This window comes from Hirundo rustica, chromosome 11, assembly GCF_015227805.2.
Source record: "Hirundo rustica isolate bHirRus1 chromosome 11, bHirRus1.pri.v3, whole genome shotgun sequence".
Classification (NCBI taxonomy): Eukaryota; Metazoa; Chordata; class Aves; order Passeriformes; family Hirundinidae; genus Hirundo; species Hirundo rustica.
In genome coordinates, this window is record NC_053460.1 from 7,801,029 (window position 1) to 7,821,172 (window position 20,144).

The 20,144-nt window shown below is 41.5% G+C and overlaps 1 protein-coding gene across 1 annotated transcript in view; it reads right to left on the reverse strand.

The window, feature by feature from the left end:
- Positions 1-20,144, reverse strand: part of GLG1 (golgi glycoprotein 1) — a 76,295-nt gene that overhangs the window by 20,866 nt on the left and 35,285 nt on the right. The window contains exons 2-8 of the mRNA XM_040075026.1: positions 18,547-18,579; positions 15,715-15,801; positions 12,106-12,321; positions 5,435-5,638; positions 4,708-4,779; positions 2,377-2,560; positions 451-665 (exon numbers count right to left, since the gene is read on the reverse strand). Coding sequence (XP_039930960.1) covers positions 451-665; positions 2,377-2,560; positions 4,708-4,779; positions 5,435-5,638; positions 12,106-12,321; positions 15,715-15,801; positions 18,547-18,579 — 1,011 coding nt within the window. The remainder of the gene's footprint in view (positions 1-450; positions 666-2,376; positions 2,561-4,707; positions 4,780-5,434; positions 5,639-12,105; positions 12,322-15,714; positions 15,802-18,546; positions 18,580-20,144) is intronic.

Sequence of the window (20,144 nt, forward strand, 5' to 3'; positions counted from 1 at the left end):
AAATGAAATAGCAAAAATAAAACGGAGTGGGAAGATGTTTTGAAAGTTTTGTGCATTTCCAAGGACAGGGCACAGGGGGAAAAGGGAAGGAGAAGGGGGTAAAAGATAGGACCAGGAATGTTTTAGAATTTTAATAGGCAAGTACCCAGGAGAGAATTCCATTACTTCAAAGCCGGTGGAGAAGAACTACAGAAGATCCAATAAAGAACCCAGAGCACAACAATCCAAAATGTATTTCTTGAGAGGAAAAACACCACCCCTTACTGCTGCGCTGCTACATACCGAGCTCACAGCATGGCAATTACACAACTGCTTCCAGCATTCGGTGGCACCCAGCAGAGCCAGGCTGACTTCAGCAGAACCTCCATCGCAAGGCACAACACTGACACACAAATCAACGCTCCTACCAACCGAGCAAACTGTAAGTGAAGTGACAGAAAAGCTCCTTACTGCCTGCTGACAGTTGAGCCCGACGTTGCCCTTTTCGCCCCGGACGACTTTCATCAGGCAGTGCAGCGTGCGGCCCTTGCGATGGAGGCCGGAGCAGTGGTGCTCGATCTCCCCTCGGCAGCTCAGGATGATCTCTGGGCTCAGCGAGAAGTCTTCCATCAGCATGCGCCGGTAATCCAGCATTTCACCCTGGCACTCACTGCTCACCTGTCGACCTGAGCCAAGAGGAGATGATGTGATTTAGTTTCGGTGCTTAGCAGAGCTCTTCTTGACCTGTGCTACCACCGTGTTGGAAGAGCGGGGGACAATGTCCACACTCTGAACAACACCAGCTGTGCTGAAACATTCCTGCTGGGGCATAAAGCAGTGGTTGTGGTAGCTCCCATCATTTAAACAACCCTGTAAAATATAGCCAGTCTATGGATTTAACGCAGGTTTTTAAAAAAAAGAACACCTGAAAAATTATGATTTTGGATTTCACGTTACAGGAATTGGTTCTGAAGAACAGCTGAAAGCACTCATGGATCTGTAGCTCTGTAGCACAAGTCAGCTTTTCCCCATATGCTCAAGGGCTCCTTTTTGCACTGCAGAAGTCACCTTTGGTAGGTTCACTAGCTTGGTATGTAACTGGGAGAGGAATTTGTTTGGACAGCAGGTTAAACGTTTTCTTCAAGGAAAAGGTTCGCCAGGGCAATAGCACATCAATGCTCACGAAGTCAAAATTCAGATTTAAACAGGAGTGTCCAACAAACCACTGCAGCTGCACAGAAATCTTGCTGTAGTAAATCCTTAGATCTGCTATAAGCTTTCCTGCAGTCCCCGTCACAACATATTTTCATGTGCACAACATCTCATGGAACAGAGGACACCCCACCAGGGGCTTCCAGGCATCGTAACACATGCACGTGGTGCTGTGTGGAATAATGAGTGTTCCTCCTGGGCTACGCCTCATGCATGAGACACTGCAGAACCTGTTCCACCATGAAATTAAATAGCTGAACAGCAGTTTTCTGCATGCAATTCAGGAAACCACCTGCCCTACTCCAGGGAGAAGTCAAACCCACAACTTTTCTACAAACAGGACACATCATTTCCACATCAATCAGAAGCAATGCGTTATTCAAACTCAAAAATGAAGACTGCTTATGTAATTATGGCAGCCTTTCCATCCCATGCTAGAGGCAGTGCAGCATGTAGGCCTGCTGCTCACTCTGAAACCACCCAGCTGAATGCCAAGAGGATAAACAAGCAGTTCTCCAGTGCAGATCTAGAGCATGTAACATACTGTTTCACGTTATGGCAATTTCACAGAGAACCTTTAGCATGGTCCATCTGCACTGAGCCTTCTAAAATGCCCTTGGAGACAACAACTGGTGTTAGGACACCTCCAGCTTACATTAATTCAAATGAACAAAAATAATATTCTCACATGTACCTTCTTTCTATATAGGGAAAAACCAGAGTCAGAGAAATTAAGGCATTTACTCAAGCTACTGAACTGCAAGAAAAGACATTCTTTACAGCAGGCAGAGGACTGAGTATCCCTGGTTTTCCCTGACTGAGGATAAACAGGTTCTCTATTCTGTGTTTTAACCTTGTAGCATATTTAATGCTTCTTACACAATGAAGGAAAAGAGCTGCTTGAATTCACAGTGAATAGAAGGATTTGCAACTACACATCGGCAGTCCAAGTGGGATTTGCTATTTTGCATTTTAAACTTCTTGTCTGCACAAAAGGAGTCACTGGCCGAGGGGTTTACTCAGCTATTCTGATCGTCAAAACAACAGGGATGAAAGCACCATGATGAGGAGATTTGCTTTTGAAACAAAGCTTGGAAAAAGGAGAAGGGGACTGTAAACACACGTTGAAGCTGAAGGTCCCTCCTTTTAAAATCAAGGCCCCAGCAAATCTTGAATTGCACTTACCTCTGTGCACAGCAGATTCTAAGCACATCAACAGATAGGAGAGCCGGGCTTCCCGAGAGCGGGGCAGGTTCTCCACATTGCAGCGGTATTTCTTCAGGTCACTTTTACAGGACTTGGCCAGCGAGTAACTGACTTTGTAGTCCTGGGCAATCAGCTTCTGGCGGGTCGTCAGCGCATCACGACACTGCAGGAGACAATGAGCTTCAGTGAGCTGGCGGCAGAGAGCTGGACCTGCTGCTGTCAAGTTTTCAAGTTGCGTCTCAGGAAACAACCGATGCTTTTAAATTCACGCGTTTAAGCTGGACTGCAGCTAAATTTCATTTGTCTCTTTGAAACCGCACAGTTAACAATGCACACCGAGGTCAACAGATCAGGGGTTTCAAAGGGAGCAGCTCTCTGCAGAGCAGTTCTCAAAACTGCACATTCATCCAGCTTTTTGTGAAGAGTGTGACTCATTCGTGGTAACTAGGAGCAGTTGCTGACATTTATCCCAGCTGTGGTACATGCTTACCCCATGCCCTCAAGAAACAACTTTTTCCAGATGCATTTACAAAATAATGCGTTTCTTGGATTTGATCCGCAACGCACCGAGCAAATGATAGCAGATAAAACAATCTAATCGTGGGAAATTCCAGCCATTTCCCACAACTGGAGAGGTTCATGAGGATGCACTGTGGCCAAACCTGAACCCAGCAGCTGCTGCTGCAACCCTCTAAATTTCATCCAAAAAAAGACCTGTAAAAACACCGCTACACTTCATAGCTTTTGGTTTAAGTTATGTGAGAATTAAATCTGAGGGCAGCAGATAACTCAGAATAGCTCAAGCAAATTTGTCCATTCCCAGCCCACTTCAAAGGAAGGAAAACGGTGAATATGTAGAGTAGGGAGAAGAGGGAGCAATCTTGGCACAAGGAATAGGAAAGTCCTAGAACCCGCTTCCCACTTTCTTACATCAGGTTTTTGACTTGGGCCCCTCCTTCCCACACCTCCCTGAGGACCCGGAAAGCCCTACTCCAAGATATTCCCACTCCATCTTTCATGTTCCTGTGCAGTCCCAGACCCTGGGACTGGACAACTTTACAGCTCTGGATGCAGGGAGATACAGGCTTGCAGATAGCTCATTGCCTGAAGCAGAGAAAGGCTGGATACAGCCCGGGAGCCAGTTTTGGATGACACAAAGCAGGCCACCCACCAGCAGCTATTGCTGGTTACATGTGTATGCAGCAGCCGACGCCATCGGCAAGGAGGGACTCTTTGCTGGGTAACAGCTTCTACAGAACCAGTGACTTTGCAGATGGTCCAACCTTGGCAGCTACGAGAGTGAGAACTACATTTAGTGCTCCTTCTGCTCTGCAAACTGTGTCCTCAGAGCATCCACCCTTCTCTCTCTACAGTCATCTGCTGCAGCTTGGTGTAACGTCTCTACATCTTACATTCATCCTCAGCTGATCATGGAAAACACCCTCCAAAAACTACCAGTGTCCCTGTATAACTAAACAGAGGTTAAGCAATAGCAGCAGTTCATTTCAGAAACACGCTTCCACAAAATGGAGCTTTGTTTCAAGCCCTCAGCGATCACTTGTTCAGATCTGAATTTGTTAATTGGAACCAAGCTGTCAGACAGCTAATGCATTTAACAAAAAAGAAATTAGTCTGATCCCTCCAGCACTCTGAGTCAGGCTCCTTCGGCAGATCTTTGAGGAGATCGTTACAGATACTCATCTTCGTATCTTTTCCAACAGATTATAATTCTATGTAATCCCAACACTATGATGCTGCTTCCAAAATCACTGAAGGCATTGCTGCCTTAACAAAGCACCTATACCAATACAAACTTTTCAGGACTAGCTTTCTAGAACAACTTTTTTTACTGTTGTTGAAAACCGTATCTTCAAGAAAACTGGAAGGAAAACTTCAGTCACTGAACCGTGCACCACACAGAATGTGATGCTTGAAAACAACCTCGAAAACACAAAGAAACACAGCTTCCTTTTTGTTTCTAATCTGTACAATTAGAACACCATTTATCCAAGGCTTATCCCAGCATGCTGTGACTGCTGCTTTAAACAGTCACTCACAACGCTACCACTCGAGCTCCATGTCTGCCTCCCCAAATTACCCACCCAAAAGCTTTGATTTATTTAAATCCTTTACTTTAAAGACTGAAACTTGAAACACAAAAATATCAAAGTAAAAGCATTTGTTAAAGCAGCCGATTATCCGGCTCCAAAGATGACATTTTCTTTAACACTGGAAAAGAATAATGCAGCCTGGACAGAGGAATGATCTGATGATTTCTACAGTAAGGATTTGTCTCACCAGGATACGTACCTTTTCACTCATTGATTCTTCAAACTTGTGGTTAAAGAGGCACTTGTATACTCGGCCTTCCCCAGCCTGAGTCTGTGAAACAGAACAGTAACATTTGCCCTTAAAGATAATACTTGTAATACTTGAGCAGGCTTAACTACAGCTGAGAAAAACTTTTTAAAACTTTTTAAATAATATATTTGAGTTACTATTTCAAATGACAGCAATAGCTTCTATGCAATAAAAATCCTTGAAATTTTATTGCATTAAAAAAATCTGGTCATGTTCATCACCCTTTTAGTGTAACAATTCTCAGCTAAGAGAGCTAATTCTCAGCAAGCTAACTGAGACTGAACAATGCAGTTCTTCAGCTCATGCTCTAGGCAAAAAAGTGCTGCAAGTACAGTCAGACCACTCTTACTTTGTGCAAAAAGCTCACAGATGTAGAAAGGAGTGATCACTCACCTCTGCCTTTCCTCCCCCACCCCCTGTCACACCAGCTCTGATGCCCCTTAAACCATTTATGACAATGCAGTTCATTAACCCATTGGAAATAATGCATGTTTGTTGAGTGAATGAATTTAATACTGGAATTATTGCAAAATGACAGTTACAGGATGTCTGTTTTCAGTATTACACAATGTCAGTCAGGCTCCAGTCTACAGTTCCCTTCCATTGCTTTTTCCAGAGAGGTTTTGGGTTTTTTTAATGGATTACTGTAGAGAGAAAGGAAGAGGAAAGCACTCACATTTTCACAGAATCGCTCTCTGTCATCTCGGCATGCAAAGTAGAGATGCCGGTCCAGATGGAAGTCATCGGAAGAGAGTTCAGCTACACGAAGAATTGCTTTCTTACACTGATCAGAAACCTGGATTCGAGGATCTGTCTCCTCTGCCTCTTTTACCAGGCCTTTTTCTAGGCACGCCACCACCTCGCCTTGTGAGTGAGCATCCTATGGGAGAACAAGACACCTGTAACCAAGCTTTTACATAATCAAGTGAGCTGTGATTCTGGCTAAGTGCTGCATTAATTAAGCATCAAACTGTCTACATACAGACTTCCCAACATGCAGCCTAAACCGCATTCAAATTCAGAGGAGGCAACAATTAAGACCTGCACTAACCACACTTTATACATCACCATCCCACTGATGGGTCACCATGAAATCCCCCCCTCCAATGCTCTGGGCTTGTTTTAATGTGACATAATGAGATTATCACTACTTAGTCACACTGCTCAGAGCAGTTTACCAAAACAGCCAAATTATCTTTAATCTGACACAGCTTTCTTGGCACCATGGCAACAGCAAGGAACAGCATCACATTAAGAAAATGCTTGGGGAGAGAAAAATCATAGTTTTGCCACGCCAAGACAAGCCTTCAGTTTGGGTGGTGAAAATTCATGATGTAAAAAAGGCCACAAAGGAGCTTTGACCAATCTAGGCTTCTCAATGCTAATTCCTCCAGTAAGAGAATAAAAAAATGCAAAGCATTCAAGAGCAGACAGAGTTCTCTGACAAAGCTGTTCGGGCCCAGTGCTGTGCACCACATCCACTGTCCTGCAGGCCTGGAGACAATCTTGGACTGTGAGCAAAAACTGCCAATAAACACAGAGAGCCTGTGCTTTGTTTAAAACCCTGTAAAAGGCAGGACAAAGCTCAGCAAAGCTCCATTTCATTTCCTATATCCTCATTATGTGTTTTGAAAGAGAACTGTGCTCCCTCCATACCTCTGTAGAAGGTCTGGTTCCTCTAAAGGACTCTACTGGTACAGATTTCTCAAGGCTTCTGCAAGTTTTTCATGTGAAGGCCACCTTAATTTCTGCTATTCTGCTGCGAGAGGATATTGCCACTAAACTTACACTGAGCATGCAACAAGGCATGCATGCTCACATTCAGCTGGATCACCCAGCCTGGCATTTGCAGTCACCATTTAGGAGCCATCCCTTCAGCTCGCTCTGTCAAGCAAATCATCCACTGCTGTTACAGGAGCATGACTAAAAGAGCAGTCTCCATAAAACATGTCCATGACTACTCAAAGCCAGGCAACTCTCCCCAGTCTTTTTGTTCTGACGTGTCTCCTCACACAGGCAGCCTTTGAGTCTGTCTTACTTCTGCTACACTTGGAGCACAAGCAGAATTGGTTTATTACTCGTTAACCTTATTTTGGTTTGCTCCTTCCTTTGAGTGAGAACTGGCCAATTCCATACACTGAGTAAGTATTTTTGAATAAATATAATTATATATCAATAGTCCCTTTAGGACTGAACCGCAAATCTAGATTCTGAGGAATACTACTCAGAACTATGTTTGCCACATCACTTAAAATTGCCATTTATCCATAACCACATCAAACACAAACACTGTTCTGCAAACCCTCATGGTCAGTCACAGGTAATAACTATAGCTGAGAAGATGTCAAGTGTGAATGATTGAAAACAACCATTTTAAGCCCCTGTGGCACATTTTTTTGCTCCTGCCTAAGTGAAGTTGCAGCTGGGAGACAGGGCAGACCAAGGTTACTTTCACTCACTCACCTGCAGCCTTCCCTTGCAAGCTAGCAAGAAGGGCAGAAGGTAAGCTTTTCCTGCTAGGAAAATCAGAAGTTTCCTGGTTGACTGCAGTGTGGGTTTAAACTCCTGGTCAGAGTCACATTATATATGTAAGTAAACTATTTTTAATAGGAAGTCTGGAAAGCAGGTTTCCATATGCTGGATGCTGAATGTTTGCTGTTACACTTTAGGGACACAACATGAAATGGCTCATTTATTGCATTACTTTGCTAAAAGAGTTTTCACATTTGGGCAGACCATCCTAAGTGCTGGCTACTCTGCTGACCTGTGTTAGAGCAATTTTAAAATATGTGAGACTCAATAGAAACACACACAAATGAATCCATCTGGCTCCTAAAACATACCCTTTCCTCCAACCGTCAAGCATTTACACGCTTCCTTGTGGTACCCCTAAGGTTCCTGTGTCCACATGACACTATTTGGAAGATTAACTGGTCTAATCTGGGGTACATTTTCAGGCAGATTTGGTCCCTGGAGTGCTACTGCTGACTAGTTAAGCGATTTTAAGGAGAGCCTTACTCTTCATTTCCTCAAAAGTGCACGAAGACACCCACGCTACTGCCAAACAGAGCATGGGACTCTACAAACATGGTTTAGTGAAATATCACTTCAAGCTTTAATTATAGGGTAACACCTACTGTACTTAATATTGTACAATCCCTCATCACAGACTGGAAGGGAAAACAAATGTGTGTACAGCTGCACTCAGCCACCTCAAAGCAGCTGGCAATCAAGGCTCATCCCAAGGACAGCAGGACAACTCTGACACCCATTGGTGGTACCTGCATCACTGCCCAGCTCTCCACAACAAGAGAAGCCTGTTCCCACCTGCATTCCATGTGCCAGCAGTTCTGGGAGGTCAGCTCAGCTTCAGAGGTACCAAAGTCAAGGGTCATCACCCCACAGCATGAGCTCACCCAGTCCTGCTCCAGCACCAGCTGCTTGGTGTGTACAAGGGTGAAACACCTGCTGCAGCTCTGCTGTGGAACGAATCCTAAAAATGATTTTCCTCTATCCAGCACCCATTCTCAGAAAACCTCCATCAAAGAGTTGAAAACCTCTATGCTCACTCTGGAAGTCAGGACTCCTGCAAAACTGTTCACAAAGTCTAGGCCTCATTTTTCTGGAGCAATACACTGAAACACAAGAGATTAAAAACCACACGTGGTTCTTGGAACATAGATTCACTACCGCTATCAAGTTTTGAATGGAGGATTTTAACTGAAAGTTGTAAATATCTGTAAAACATTCTAGATAATAGATAATTATCTAGTCTGGAGAGCCTTCAAACTCTTCATAGCTTTATGAAAGGATGTATCTAGATCCACAAAAGATACAACAGCTTTCCAGTACAGCCCCACAGCACTTTGAGCCATAGAGGAATGGAACTCAGCTCTAAATGTGCCCAAGCAAATCGCCTTCCGCTCAACACTGGGAGATTTTAATTCCTATGACTAAAATTCAAACTCCAGTCATGCAGCTTTAGGTCAAAACAGAATTTTAAAAACATTGGGTTTACTATTAATTTTCCATTAGAAATCTCACTTCCCCTCCAGTACAGTTTTGCAACAGTTCTTGCAACTGTTGGGGATTTTTCGTCAGTTTTCAGAAGTTTCCCAGAAAGGATTTTATCCTGTCTGAAACCTGACATGCCTCAAGTACACACCTGTTCCAGGTGCAGCCTTGCAGACAGAAGCTAGAAAAGTGACCAAAAGAGAATGAGGAGTAAAAAGAAGCAGCAGCAGGCAGGAGGGTAAAATATACCCTGTCTGATCACTACAGCACCCTGCACTGGACAGTTACACCGACCCACTAGAGCCAGAGCAGCCAGGCTATGGAAAACCACCCAAGAGTTCAACTGGGAGCTCCAGTTCAGCATTCCACCTGTCTAACCCACACACCAGGGATGCTGGGATGTCTCCTGATTAGCTAATTCCCAGTACTTCAGATGATAGTATCACTGCTACACTGAGAAAACAAAGACTGAGCTGAATGTCTCTTCCCATTCAGACTCAGTTTCTTCTCTGTCCAGTCTTTTGTGAAACTATGGGAGCAATTGTGCTAAAAGCACTTAGAGGTACAAAAACAAAACAAAACAAGAAGACAAAAGTCTCTTAAAGGCGTCTTCCTTCAAGAAAAAAAATGTTATCTGAAAAAGTACTACAAGAGATGTGCAATTGACACTTATGTAGCTTTCATTATGGCCAATAATCAATTATAGCTTGAACATCACAGCTAAATAGCACCCTGGCAACTACACACTACCCACTAGAGTTTGATAGAATCCTGGACACAACTAGGATTAGTAAAGTAGTTAACTTCAATCAGCAGCTGAAGAAAAAAAGCTCCACTGCAATTACCCATTTCAATTTCAAATTAGATCCCTATTGCATGAAGATAAAACAACTTTTAAATACCAGGAGACAAAATTCATTATGAAACACAACATCCAACTGGAGAGGTGACTGAAACTACTATTAAATGTTTCTCCACTAGCTGGAAAATTATAAAGACACTCCCCACCCCACCCCAAGCATGTTAGAAAACGTAATGTTTTCAAAAGACACAGCTACAGTCTTTCTGCTGCATACAGCAAAATGAATTCTAGGGTCAGATCAAGACTTCTAAGCTGAACTTTATTGTTCTTACAGAGCAGAAACCCAATGTGTGAAAAGAAAGCACAGAAACCACCACATCAGAAGCAACAAACTCAGTAAAAACAGAATTCGATTAGGAAGTATCAAGCAAGTTGAAACAAAAAAAAAGGAAGTATAGAAAAGGAACGTGGTTAGCTAGCAGAGAAGCTTCAAGGTAGTTCCAGATTATCAATTTAAGTGCCTTTCACAGTTAAAAATGCCAGTTTATCCCAGTTACTCTGATGAAGCTATCATACTGCAATCACCTAGCTGCCTGATGCAGATGGAGTTCATGGTCTAGCTGTGCTTATTTCCATTAAAAAAGAGAGAGAGAGAATCTCTTTCCCCATCTTCCTCCTCAGGTGTCCAGGTCCTATTTATTAAATTCACAGTTACCTTCAGTCATACAAAAGGGTAATGATTGTTCCTCTACAGGTAACTCTCAGAAGCTACAGAGTGGAAATAAAACCTTAACCAGCATCTGATGGAAGCAAATTAGATTTCTCTGAAGCAGCAAAGGGATAGAACAGAACACCAACAAAAGAAATGCTTGCATAGCCATTTATAGCTGTTTCCATAGCAGTATAGAGTACTTCAATTGCTCCAAGTGCCAAGGATGACAGCATAACAAAAGATATATGACAAGCTGAAACGCTTTTACAAACCACGGCACAATATTCTGGGTTGGGTACCAAGAAAGTGAGGAATATGCATGAGCCATAGTAAAACCCATAGAAGTTTGGTTAGTGATCACTTTGCTAGCCCATAGAAAGTTGGTGACCCAAAGTTTCCCTTTCTTTGATGCCTTGTAATCTCAGCCATCCTTCCCCTTCACCCGCCTGAACCAACAACGTGCACAGTTACCCACACAGACCTGCCCACACCGGCTTCACTCCCACCATATGAGATGTGGTTTATGCTTACAAAATCCCCTCTGCTCTATCCCCTCAGTGCTACCATAAGTATTTTAATTTAGTTAAATTTACTCAAGCCACAGGTAATATGCAGACCTGACACGCAGGATTCATGTTACGCTTCTGATTCTATACTGATTGCTAAAAGCAATTTCTCATTCTCATTTCATGAGGTCCTTCAGCCCAATATTAGAAGACAGCCTTAATGGAGAAAGCAAGTTACTCAGCTGTTACCAGTCTGAACCTATAGCCCATCCAGGTTCCTCCTGCTTCTATGGTTGCTTTTGTTCTGGTTTCCAGAAATAAACCCTTATTTTTGTGCCTTCTGTGGTTGAGCTAAGTCTTCTGCAATACACCAGAACTTAAATTTAACACACTAGCTGCTAATAGCTGCGAATATCTCAAACAACTAGGAAAGCTTCTTTTTTTAACCAAAAAATGTGTACGTAATTGCAAACTCCTTAATTAATAGCTCATTTATGAAACTAATTGTTATAAGCATAAAAGTTATAATTTAAAAAGCACTGTAAAAAGTTGATTGGCGGATTTTAACTTTATCCCTAAACATAAAAACTTACCATAGAAAACATCACTCATTCCTGCAGCACTACGTATTTGCTGCCTGCATTAGCTATGCAAGGGAAAGACACTCCCTTGAAAATAATCCCACATCTAGTCACTATAAACTCAACCTGTGCTTAAACCTCACAGATTAAAAGAGCACTGATTTAGTAAAACCAGCACAGTACTAGTAAGTGTGTACTGCTAAAATGTGACACCACATACCCTGTGCCCTTCAGCTGATTTTGTAGGGGCAGAGGAAAGGAGAAGCAAACAGATAAAAGCTGTTGATCTAGTCTAAAAACTACAGCCCGAGAAAGCAGAAAGGGTTACAGCACAGGCATCATCACCATGATAACCTTCCTGACAGACCCAACCAGACTGTGAAATAAGCCGGGCAATAGGCCTGCTTAAATCTATTGTTTGGATTCACTGCACTAAGTCAAGCTCGAGAGGGCCTCATCAAAGAGACAACTACCTGCCAGAACATCTGTAGTGGGGTGTGGAAAGACAAATCAAAGTCTCTGCATAGCAGTTCCTTACAGAGGAACGAATGCATATTTATTAAAAAGGAACTGCAAACAATCAGGACATCACCCTTTTCAGAGAGATGAGATACACCATGTATTTTCTCGGTTGCAAGTAAGACAGTAATACTATTGCAGAGCCTCCACATCAGCTTTCTGAAGTGAATGACTTTTACAAGTCTATTGGCAATCTACATGTTCTTTGGATACCTTTTCTCCAGGTCGAATGCTGCCACATTTCAGGAGATTGATGTCAGCTTTGCAGTCGTCCATGAAGCCACAGATCAACCGGTAATCACTGAAGATAATGGCTGTCATTTTCGTGATGTACTGATGGCACTGGTACTCAGTGATGTTGCCTCTGTGATCCACCAAACATGACACCAAGAACCCTTTACCAACTGGTTCATCTGCACACTCCTTTATCTGTTAAAAAAAAAAAAAATTACAGTGGCTGCAGTTTATGAATTTAACCTTATAAGAAAATCCTCAAAGAAACTTGCATCTGTAGCTTCAAAATTTGCTAGCAAAGAAACCCTTCAGGCTTTAGTTTGATTTTCAGTAAGTCAGAATAATTGAAAATATTTCAGAAATGAGAAATCTCCTGTGTGCCAGCATCCAGAAAAAGCAAACACAGCGACCTTGAGAATTATAAACTCTATTGCTCAATAATCGTATTTTATAATTACACTGAGCCCCTGCAATCAAGTAGACTTGTAGGAAAAATGCTAGTTTGACAAACCTTTATTTAGAAAGCTGAGCATATTACAACATCTCTAAATCATACTTAGACCCCCATTAGCCACCTGACCTTGTACAATATAAGATTTTGGCCAGAAGTGAGACTGATTCAAAAGTCAACACTATTTATGGAACTGTTTATAACTTGCTAGGAGATGAAAAATACTATAAAGGAAAATCCTCATCAAATTCTTTTCTATGAGGCTCTTGCATGAACTGATTGTTGATACTAAAAACCACTCTACTCAGTGGTCTAAAAAAAGTAAAAATCACAGCTAACCAAAGCTGAAAGCTGTGCAGGGATTGGAAAAGCAGCATACAAGAACAGACAGGTCCCCAATATAAATCACAGCCTGCACTGCTCAGGGAAGCAGACAGGCCAAACTCACCACCTCTGGAAGTAAAAGATGCAGGCAGTTTTGACAGGGTCTTTCCAAAGGAAGGGGAAAACACGATTACTTATCAGTTAAGGATGGTCCCTGGAGGAATCTTTCAATAGGAGCTCCAAGGAGCAGAAAGACTACACAACTCTTTAACTCTGGCAAACCCATGCTGAAATACTTGCCCAGTTCTGGTGGCCCCTGCTCAGGAGTGTGCTGAAAACTGAAGTCATAACGCTGCAGAAAGAACCCCTGGCAGGCAGACACTAAAGTTCAGTGCTGACAGGTTTGCAAGGAATAGATACATGGGCTGACTTGACTGCATCAAAGATTTGTCCCTGTAAAAATACTGAAGGGCTCATCAATCTCAAGGAAGATCTATGGTGATCAATAATTCTGACAGTTTCAGATAACAAGCAAGGGCAGCGCTAAGGGAACAGGCAGGAAACCATTTTATCGATTCTCAAACACCAAGTTGGAATATTTATACTGGAAATTTTAAAAAATGGAGCGCTGTCTCTAGGAAGATATATTCTAATTCAAACAAGAATAACTCAGGGCCTCTGTGACAGACTCACACAGATCAGACTAGATGAATTAAACAGCTCTCTGCCTCAGTTTATGAGGCCATTACTTTCTGTGTGACAAATAAACCATTCAACATTTTAAACATCATTATCGGCAGGCAGATGTGAGCTGGTGAAACATTTATATTTAATCTAAATAGCTACTAGAAAAACAGTTACTAAGGTCAATGTAATTGTTACAGATAAGGTGTAAAATACATGTTACAGTGAAAACACATAGGATGGTTGCAGGGTGAACAGGACTGAGTAGAGCAAGTACTCTCTGAGAAAGCTGCATCTTTGGTTTGGCTCCACTTCAGCTCAAGAACCATGAGCCAAACCAGCACACAACGGCAATATGCTGTTTTGGGAAGAGCCTGGTTTTGGAAACAGCTTCAGAACTCCACGGCCTGAACCACTGAACTGCAGAAAAGACCAAGCAAACATGTTATTGCCAGGCCACTTCTGAAGCAACCACTGTTATCTGGTGGCCAACTATAATTCTAGGTTAAAGCTCTTGCCAGAACTTATAAAAGCCTCAACGGCTGAGAAGAAAATAAATTGGAATTTAGAACTGTACTTAGCTGATAAAATACTAAGTTGGGTCAGTCACCATTTCCCAAATTACTTTTTCTAGGAATTGTTCTTCTAGCTGTATTTTGTCTTAGTGCAAAGCAATACTTTAAACAGAGCTCATTCACCCAAAAAGTCACATATACCTGTTAGTGGCAATTTAAGGAAAATATGAATAGGCAAATATTGAATAGGAGGAGTATATGCCCACTATGTATCTGTTTTAAAGAGTTTTGTAGAAGTACCTTTAAAAAATATTAGTGGAATGGTTTATGAACCTGCCTCAGTATTAAACACCAGAAGATCAAACATGAGATTACTTTTCCTTATCTAACCTTTTTCTTTAACTAAAAACCACTCACCAAATGGCAAAATTCTAAAATTATGTATACTCTTCCCACTGCTTCTAAACATCATAACCCAGATTTACAGGGCATCATTTACAGCAATGCCAGATTGGCACTGTATAAAAATGGTAATTAAACAGACTATTAGAAGAGCATTTTCAAGAATGCCTTGGTTGTAAAAATTCTGCAGCAGCCATATGACATAAACCAGAAAAACATGATCTTTTCTATGATCACAAAAAAGTGGGATTCAACAGATTTGGCAGTTTTTGCTTTTGGGAGTTACCAAACTCCCAACTTACAACACAATCCTTAGATGCAAGCTGTCTTCCACTGTTTCATCTTGTAGCCTTCTTTTAATAAGTATTTTTTTTTTAACTCTCCTAACACTAAACCTACACTTAAGCAGACTAAATGTTTTTGTTTTTTTTTAAAGGCAAGGACACATTATATTGGTGGATATGCAAACAATGCTTTTGAGAGCATGGCTTAGTGACTGAATTCAGTCAGCTGAAGCCTCTACAGCTGCAGAGAGCCTTGCTTCCACTGCTTCCCTGAAGTCTAGCTGAAAAACACCACAAACAGGGGAAGAGACCTCAGCTCAGCTAGCTCCCACGTAAGCACACAGCCTCAAGAGCTTGAGCACGACCACAAGGAAAGAAATGATTGATCAAGTCATCTTTGAAGCTGGACCAAGGTGAGAGGATGCCTGAGATACAGAGCACTAACTCCTAGCACAATCTAAAACAGGAAGTTCCTAACATAATGCTTGGAGTAACTACCCTTTGAAACTTGGAAAAAACCCTCAAGTTGATTAACATTTGAAGTTTGTGTGCTTATCCCTTCTGCTAGCAAGACACAGTCCAAAACCAGCCTTATTTTAAATTCAGCAGAACCTCTGCTCCAACAACACTCTTATAAATGTCAAACACATGATAAAGAGGGGACAAATCCAATTCACAACTGATTTCTGACAAAAGGTCTGGTAGAAGCTGGTGGGTTGTTAATTCTGCATTTCTGTCTCCCATCCCTTTGCCTGGTACCACTAAGGTGCCTGGCTTCTTCAGCAAGGAGGTTGTATTAATTACAGGTACAAATTTGCTACGCCATAATACAGCTTTCCCAAATCACTGTTCACACATTAATTTGCTATCACAAAACCCAGAAAAACCACAGTGCCACAAGAGCAGCCATGCCTCCCTCCTGGCTTACCTCAGCAATAGTGGACTTGCAGACTTCTCTGGCCACGGATTCAAACTTGGGATCTGTAGTCAGATTCAGCTTGTAGTTCCACAAGAGCTGTAGAGAAAGCATTTGTAGAAAGGGAGCTTAAGAGCTTTCCATGGACAATAACAAACATTTTGCTTCAGAAAGCAATGAAACATAATTTATAGCCAATGTCTATCATCATCCTTCTACAGTGAAATGATCAATAATAAAATAAAGTCTTCCTGACAACACATTTGTCCCTTCACTTCAGCAATAATTTTCTCATACTGAACAAATTCAGGCTGTCAGAAATCTTTGTAAGGTCATGAGCTGACTCATTAAAAGCAAAGACAACAAATGAAGAATATTTCATAACTGAAAGCATGAAACAATCAAAGCTTTAACTTGCTACCTGCTGCACACTTAGCAACACTTTTAGCCCACCACACCTTTGTGTGCCAGGGTGTGTCTGCCTGATGCTAGTGAACTGAACAAATTAAATCCTCAATATGAACAGATGTCACGCTGAAAACCTTATAAAAACCTAGCAAATAAGGCAGGAGACAAAGCAGCTAGATCCTTCTGTGAGGGCTGGGACCAAACAACTTTTTGGATGCAGATATATTTCAAACCTACAGGAGGTTCTTGCTAAGCAAAATGATACATTAGAGCTTAAGACTGCAAAAAAGCTTCTCTAAGGATGACTGTTCTTCCAGGGGCCAGCAAGGAGCTCATGGAGGAGCCTCAATGCACAGGGTCATTGGACAAGAATCAGTCTTGGCTAAGTCACACCCTGTACATATATATATACACATCCCAGATGTCCTCCTGAGGCACCATAAAGTGAAAATACAGGGTAGGGTCATGAAACCTCAACAAATTAATAGCTGAAGTGTTGCCTGATTGCTTTATTAGCTCATCTGTTTTTCCAGGAACTTCAGTTGCATTTAAACATTCTTCACTAACCCAAAGATTAAGAAGCTTTAGAAATTCATTTTAAAAACTCTGCCTTCGTGACAAATTAATATCGAAAAGATAAAATTTGGTCCAACTTTTACTTTGACATTTCAATTGTACACAAAACACTGGGAAAACAATCACATGCTCTACACAAGTTTCACATCTGCTCCAGGAAGGTGGAAGCACAGGGAGAACCAAAATCAGAATGAGCATAACTGCACCACCTGCCACACCTCCTATGCTTTTGGAGCTGTGAAAAGTTAAAAAAGGAGGTGACGGGAAACTAGGGTGTTACAGATGGAGTAAATTGTAAACATGAGGTTTACTAGGTAAAAGTGAATGAATAGGGAACCTGTCCTTGCAAGGAGTGCTGTAGATCTCTCCCAGGCAGAACTGGAAGTACAAAAATAATGACACAAGATGAGAATACATCTCTGCATCTGTAATCTCACACTTTGGAGAGTCTCAAAATGAGATGCTCTCCAAATGAACCTTCCTATAAACAGAAAGAAAGTTAAACTTGCAGCTTAAAACTCCTGATTTTAGCACTAGGCAATATTTTCCAGGGGATGATCAGCAATTGTACTGCAGAGAGAGGCAAAGAAAACATTTGGACATGAGACAACCTCTCTGTGGTCTAGTTTTTTATCACCTCCCTTCAATTTCTGCCTGAGAAAATGAGACTTAGCCCACAGTTCCTATTTGTGAATGGCTTCCATAATCCACATCCGCCCAACATTTGCCTTGAAACAGAGATGCCATTACTTAATCCAGCAGAAGAAACATCCAACTTTGATTTCTAGAATTCTCAGTTTCTTCTTCGTTCAGGTAATTTTTGCTGGCACACTTAAATGTCAGGCAGATACATTTTAATCACTGGAGTTTTCTCTTTTTCAAAAAGACTTAAACAGAAACATGTGCCCTTCATCTGATCCAACCCTGCACAACAGAGAATTACAGCTGCCAACGAAGTCAGGCAGTGCTAAAGGTTAATTTATAAACACAGTTGGAAATTACTAGTTGTGCAGCATGACCGGGCTTCATCTCTGGAATATATCTTCCAATAATAAAGCAAAATACAGTTTCTCAAGCATCCAAAATCAAGACTGTCACTGAGGCATGCACTTGTCTGTCTGTGTTCAGGGCTAACCAAGCAATTAAGGATCTTGATACGGTGTATGCTGACAGAATAGAAATGAGTAAAACCAAATGGAACCTAATACCAACCTCAGCAATGAATTTTCTCTCTCTCTCTCTCTCTTTTTTTTTTTTTTTTTTTTGAGAGAGAGAGAGAGAGTCTTGGGATTTGAAGAATCAGCTTGACAGCCCCAAAACTGGCTAATAGTTTGCTCACTGTTAAACACAGTGCTGAGAGGAAATATGTTCTAAAACCAGCCAAGTGTCTCAAACTGCCTCTAAATATCACACCCCCACAGCATTTTCCAAGCGAGACTAAGAATTTAGCAGCTGTGAAAGTAATACAGAAGGTGTCAACAGCTGAAATTAAGAGTTTAAATTCAGTACTGCTCACATCTTTCCCAAAAGGAACACATCACACTGCTCCCAGTAACTCACGGGAACCACCCCCCAATTATAAAACAGGAAAGATGTCTGCTATCCTCCCCTGATACAGAAGTACAATTTATAAAGTTCTTAAAAATGTTCCACTCTGAAGTCTTCATTAAGACCAATGTGGTTATGCTGGGTTAAAGAAGTCACCTTGTGTTCTTCCTCCAAAGGCCAGTACAGAAACTCAAATGTGTCTTGATTAATATCCTTTGCAAAGTACCAAACAATGCAAAATACCTCAGGTTCACAAGGAATAGGAGGTGTAAATGCCATAGCTAGAGAATGAATAAACAAAGCAATACTTACATGATTGCAGTCTGAAGAGATTTCATTATCTGGCTGAAAGGAGAAAGAAAAACAGTGTCAGTTTACTACCAATGTGATGCATTTAACAGAGAAGAGTCTAAACTTTTGAAACTAAAATACTGTCAACTCTTTTCCACTGTAATAAACTACTTGACACAATTGACAGGAAATTTTAAAAGCTGCATCACAAGAGTGATGATACCTAATCACCAAGAAATGAACAGGTACCTTAGACACTATGCTGTATTAACAGAACAAACACCACAGGAGCAGCAGCATTTATGTAGACACTGCAAAAACATAATGAATGCACTGGCATCTGCCACAATTGCCCAAACTAAGAAGGCAAAAAAGCACCCGTGGGAAAACAAAGGAGTAGGAGCAGAATTTTAAAGAAAAATTAGTTTGGTGCATACAACTGAAGGAGAATGGCAGGACTCGCTCCCCTCCCCCAGACTGAAATGTTCATATTCTCCATTTGAGAAATAACATCTTTTCTTTCAGTTAAAGGTAAAAGGGCTGGTTCAAAGCAGCCCCAAGATTAATGCTTTCAACTGTCAGAAACTGGTGACATCCAATATTCATAAATCGTTTCAAAATATTCACTATATTCTCCTGGGGAGCTCCTTTGGAAAGAACTCTGAGTGCAAACCATCCTGGTCTCCTTTCAGCCTGAGTAGTTCTCACAGTGAAGAGTTCCTTGGAAAAAAGTTAGTCATACAAACTCCTATGTCCTCTGCACAGCAGAACGGCACAAAATCACCTGGCTGTCACACCCACACAAAAATCAACCCTGACTCACAAAGTCTCTGCTTCTACTGATACTTAAGATGCCAGACATGCTTTAAGAGCCAAAAGACACAAAATCACTCTAAGCTTAAACACATCCTTGACACTGAGATGTGACACCTCAGGGATCTGATATAAGAGAACCAGCATTTCAGCAGTTTTGGAAGCAAGCAGAGCTTTTCAGTGCAAGCATTTGCTGCTGCACAATCTGCTACACCAACACTTGTACCATTGGTGCTTTGGGGAACATGAACACAAGTTTACAAGGAAAAAAAGCAAGTCTGAAAAACGTTCTGAAGCTCTTAATTACAGCCATTATTAACTAAAGCACTGTTATTTTTTATAGCAGTAAGTGGCAGAAATCACCTCTCCACTTTGAACATAAAAAATGGTACCTGAAAGATTACAGTAATTAACTGCAGTTTGGTCAGACTGACATGATCTAAAACTGTATCTCCTAAAGTAATTATAAATTTCAACATTTGGACATCGACTTTTTTTTTTTTTTTTTTTAAGACTAGCAGATGTCTGCCAGTTATCCTCAGGCTGCAGAACTGATTCTTTCAACTAAAAACTAAGATGCCACCCAAATTGCTCTATCTTACAGCTGCCTCTAAGATGAACACTATTGTGACTTACAAAGTGTACTTTCCTTAATTTTCTGCACTCATCCCACATCCTTCAGCAACAGATGAAGGTTTCAGACTACTTTCAAAAGCTGGGAGGCAGAGTGCCCCCCGCTGAAATTGCTGCCTCAGTCTTTTAGTCAAGGATAGTTTCTTTATAAAAATATATAGCACTAGCACTGC